The sequence below is a fragment of the Neophocaena asiaeorientalis genome, unplaced genomic scaffold, assembly GCF_003031525.2.
Source record: "Neophocaena asiaeorientalis asiaeorientalis breed wild unplaced genomic scaffold, Neophocaena_asiaeorientalis_V1.1 scaffold30, whole genome shotgun sequence".
Lineage (NCBI taxonomy): Eukaryota > Metazoa > Chordata > Mammalia > Artiodactyla > Phocoenidae > Neophocaena > Neophocaena asiaeorientalis.
The window spans coordinates 7,527,321-7,531,913 of record NW_020174923.1 but is presented as its reverse complement, the minus strand read 5'-3'; the positions used below and the strand labels follow the sequence as shown (position 1 = coordinate 7,531,913).

At 61.6% G+C, this 4,593-nt stretch overlaps 1 protein-coding gene across 1 annotated transcript in view; it reads left to right on the top strand.

Moving 5' to 3' along the window:
* Window positions 1–4,593, top strand: part of EVPL (envoplakin) — a 17,651-nt gene that overhangs the window by 8,210 nt on the left and 4,848 nt on the right. The window contains exons 13-19 of the mRNA XM_024761183.1: window positions 197–351; window positions 514–611; window positions 918–1,090; window positions 2,421–2,599; window positions 2,687–2,825; window positions 2,957–3,150; window positions 3,700–3,946. Coding sequence (XP_024616951.1) covers window positions 197–351; window positions 514–611; window positions 918–1,090; window positions 2,421–2,599; window positions 2,687–2,825; window positions 2,957–3,150; window positions 3,700–3,946 — 1,185 coding nt within the window. The remainder of the gene's footprint in view (window positions 1–196; window positions 352–513; window positions 612–917; window positions 1,091–2,420; window positions 2,600–2,686; window positions 2,826–2,956; window positions 3,151–3,699; window positions 3,947–4,593) is intronic.

The following is a 4,593-nucleotide window of genomic DNA, read 5'->3' as shown; positions in this document are numbered from 1 at the left end:
CCCACCCCTGCCCGAGCACTACCCCTCTCCAAGCCCTGTCCTGCCTCTAGCTTGTCCCTGTCCCTACCCCAGCACCCCTGCCCCAGCTTCTGTTCCTCTACCTGTCCCCATCCCCAGCCTCTACCCACCTTGGCCTTGATCCCTTCTCCATCCTGGCCCCTGAGCCTGCATAAGCCCCTCCCCACCTGCCCCCTAGGTGCAGCTGCTGCAGGGCGAACGGTATACGCTGATGGACAACACTGATCCGTACACCTGGCTGGTCCAGGGCCCGGCAGGCGAGACCAAACGTGCCCCAGCCGCCTGCTTCTGCATCCCAGCTCCAGACCCTGAAGCCATGGCCAGGGCCTCCAGGTGAGTCTGCCTGGGGATCCACAGGGTCAGGAGGCAGGCTGTGGGCCCAGAACGGGCCCTGTGGTTTGAGGCCATTGCCCGGCCTTCGCCTGGACCAGTGACTGCTGGCGCCAAGGGGAGAGAGTGGAGGGACGTCCTTCTCTGATCTCCTCCTTGTTCCAGGCTGGCCTCGGAGCTGCAGGCCCTGAAGCAGAAACTGACCACAGTCCAGAGCCGCCTGAAGGCCAGTGCTGCGGAGCCCTTACAGCCTAGCCAGAAGGGTACCGAGGGCTGGCCAGGGAACAGGGGGAGGCACTATTGGGACAGAGGGAGTAGACTCGACTCTGGTCACTGTGAGGGCTGCCATGGGCAGGGGGTGACCCTGAATTAAGGATTTCTGCTCTGGGGATTCCATCTCCTGGGTTGGCAAGCCCCTGGGGATGTCCCTCCCTCAGTTAGGCCCTGCCCATGGCCCTCCTGCCCTACCCCACACAGGACCCTCTGCAGGCACTCAGGGAGGGGCCCACCAAGCAGACAGGCAGACGTGAGGTAGGCCCTGGACCCTCACAGGCACTCTCTTCCCCCAGCTCCAACCAGCTCAGCCCCAGCTGACCCACAGGCCCAGAAGCTCCTGACACAGATGATCCGGCTGGAGGAGGACCTGGGGCAGATAGAGAAGCAGGTGCTGACCTGGATCCGGGCCCCGTTGAGCCATACCACACCACTGGAGGACCTGGAGGGCCGCATCCAAAGCCACAAGGTGGGTGAACCAGGGCAGCTGAGATAAGAAGTGGTCCGGCCCTGGGGGGGTGCACAAAATAAAGACGAGGCAAGTGTGGGAGCAGCCATGGGGCCCCGAGGTGGAAGAAGGGCGTGGACAGTCCATAACTCACACAAGCTGGTTCCCATCCTGGCTCCTCCACTGACTGGCTCTGTGACTTTGGGCAATTCACTCAGCCTCGCTGGGCCTTGGCTTCCTCATCCCTGAAAAAAGGCACAATAATACCCAGCTCGTCTGGGTGTCCTGAGGATGAAGGATAGCAAGGCCCAGGAAGGTTCTAGAGGGGCAGGGCTCAGAGTAAAGGCCCTGTACCCCACGCTGGAGGGGTGTTCTGGCGAGAGTCCTGAGAGCAGCAGGAAGCCTGGAGCATCTTAGGGGTGGTTTCTCCCGGGTGGCTGGCAGGGAGCCTCCCTGGAGAGGTTGCAGGAGTATAAACGTGATCACAAAAGGACTCAGAAGTGCTAACAGTGAAAGCTGCCCCTCCCCCCGACCTGGGGGGCAGCAGTTTGGATTGTATCCTTCCAAACCGGTTTCTACTCAAATATATCGTTTGGATATAAGTTTTTAAAAAGTTGAAGCACGTTCACGTTATTGTGTAACTTGTTATTTTCACTCTGCAGTGCTCCGTAGCATTTCAGCTGGTTCAGAGCGCTGGCTGGGGGCGGGAGGGCTCCAGAGGTGGGAAAGGTGCTGCAGATGGGGTCCTGGGGCGGCAGGGGGAGGAAGCAGGAGTGGCAGAAGGAGGCACTGTGTGGTAACACGGCCTCAACGGTGCCTCTGCCCACGCCAGGCCCTGGTTACCACTGCGCTGGGACCTGGCAGTCTCCAAATAGGTCCTTAGGTTTTGAAGTCACAGCGTCAGGGGTGTCGGGGGTCCAGTTTACCTGGAAAGGAGGCAGTGCACGGCATGGAGTCGGCACCAGTGGCTTATGGGCTAGATGAGTGAATAACTGGTAACAGAATCAACGCAATAACCCCAAGTGGATGGAGCTAGGGCTTTGCTGCCTGACCCGGGGCGAGGGGGCAGGGAGCTGAAGGTTTTGCGAACAGGACAGTGACATGAAGACCAAGGTGGGCAAGAGCCCCTGACTCACAGGGTCTCGTCTCAACCTCCCATCGAGCATTCTGTAGATGAGGAGACTGAGGGTCAGAGAGGTTAACCGCCCACGGTCATCTACCTGGGAACTGAGCCTGAGCACGTCCGTACCACGCTCTCGGGCCTCGTGGGCAGAGTTAGGTTGACATGGCAGGAGGGCTGGGTGGAAGCCACCTGCCCAGAGCAGAGATCCTGAGCCCCACCCCACCCCAGGGCATGGCCCAGCGGCTGCAGAGCCTGGGAGCAGAGAAGGCGGCAGCCCAGCAGGAGTGTGAGGCGTTTCTGTCAGGGCAGCCTGCGGGCCCCGCCGCCCTGCACCTACCCGTGGTCCTCAGCAACGTCAAGAACAAGTACAGTGACGTGCAGGTTCTCTGCACACTCTACAGGGAGAAGTGAGTGCTCTGGGGATGGGGGCCGCTGGGCGAGGCCATGTGGGTGTGGCCAAGGGGGTGTCTGACCCTTGGCCTCCTCTGTGGCAGAGCCAAGGCTGCCCTGGGTCTGGAGCGGCAGATCCGGGATGCGGACAGGGTCATCCGAGGCTTCGAGTCCACCCTGGTGCAGGAGGCCCCCATCCCTGCAGGCCCAGGCGCGCTGCAGGAGAGGGTCAGCGAGCTGCAGGTGAGGGGCTGGGTGGCCCCCTGGCAGAAGGGGGCCACAGCCTGACCAAGCATTTGAGGGTAGGTGGAGGGTGGACGTGGCATACGACCGAACCATAAGGGTGCATCGCGCTGTGTCCCCTCATGCCCCAGCGCCGGCGGAGGGAGCTGCTGGAGCAGCAGGCCTGCGTGCTGGGGCTGCACCGCCAGCTGAAGGCCGCCGAGCGCACGTGCGGCACGCTGCACAGTAATTTCCATGAGTTCTGCCAAGACCTGCCGCGCCAGCAGCGCCAGGTGCGGGCCCTCACGGACCGCTACCACTCCGTGGGTGACCAGCTCGACCTGCGGTGAGTGCTGGGCCATCGCAGCTCACGGCACAGCCCCACGGTGCACGGTGGCCACGGCTGGTGAGCTGTGTGACCTTGGACTGGTGACTTCACCTCTCTGAGGTTCAGTTTCCTGACCTCTAAAATGGGATGGAGGACTTCCCTGGCAGTCCAGTGGTTAAAACTCCGCGCTCCCGATGCAGGGGGCCTGGGTTTGATCCCTGGTCGGGGAACTAGATCCCACATGCCGAAACTAAAGATCCCGCATACAGCAACAAAGATCCCATGTGCCACAACTAAGACCCGGCGCATCCATATAAATTAAAAAAGGAAGAAAAAAGGGATAATAATGGCACCAACCTCCCAGGTGGTACCTGGCAGAGAGTGTCCGGTCCATCTCTGAATGTCCAGCTCCAGCACAGGGCCAGAGTGAGGGGATCGGAATGGTGGGTCACTCAGCCCTCCTGACCTGTCCCAGGGAGGGAGGCACCCACCAGCCTCCTCTGTGCACCCCTCACCTGTCCTCTGAGGGCAGCTCTCACCTCTGCTCTGGGCCTCGTCCTCCTGCAGGGAGAAGATGGTGCAGGACGCTGGCCTCACCTACCAGCGGTTCAAGAACTGCAGGGACAACCTGAACTCCTGGCTGGAGCACCTGCCCCGCAACGAGATGCGGTCCAGAGACGGGCCCAGCCAGATTGCCTACAAGCTGCAAGTGCAGAAGGTGAGGATCTGGGGCTGCAGGCGAGCTGGCGGCCGGTACCCAGAGCTGGGCCCTCAAGCCCCATCCCTTTCCCGGGCCACCTCCCCAGCAGGGAGAGCTGCCTGTGTGCATGTGGCCCTCTAGTGGCCAGTGTTTTAATGACCTCAAAGCTCAGACCTCAGAGGCCTTGTGTCACACCCCCACCCCAAATGCTCCAATTTGCCCACAGAAACAGCCAGCCCTTCTCTGTCTGGTCCAAGGTGGACAGCGGGCCTTATGCTCCTGAGGGTTCCAACTCCTACTGCATCCTCTTCCTCATACTTGCCAAGCCCCTATTACATGCTGGTAATGAACCAGGGGCGGGGGCACAGCCCGGCCCTCGGGCAGCCCACAGTCTGGGGCGGAGGCCGGTGCATCCCAGGCCGGTGCATCCCAGGCCGGTGCATCCAGGCCCACTGCTAAGTGCTTTGGTGGAGAAGCCAGAGCGCTGTGGGAGCCCATTGCGGGACATGCATGGGGGTCGGGGCAAGCAGTCTGGAAGGAACTGACACCCAGGCTGAGGCCTGAGGAATAAATAGCATGGCCAGGTGTGTGTGTGGAGGGGTGAAATGTCCTGAGCAGAGGCCACGGTGGAGCACACCGGGAAAAGGCGGTTTCCCGCAGAGCCCTTCCCGCCTCTGGGCGGTGCTGGCTGCCTGAGGCCCTGGAGGCTCCCGGCTGGAGGAAAGTCCAGGTGAGTGGTGTTTCCTGAATTTCCCTTCTGC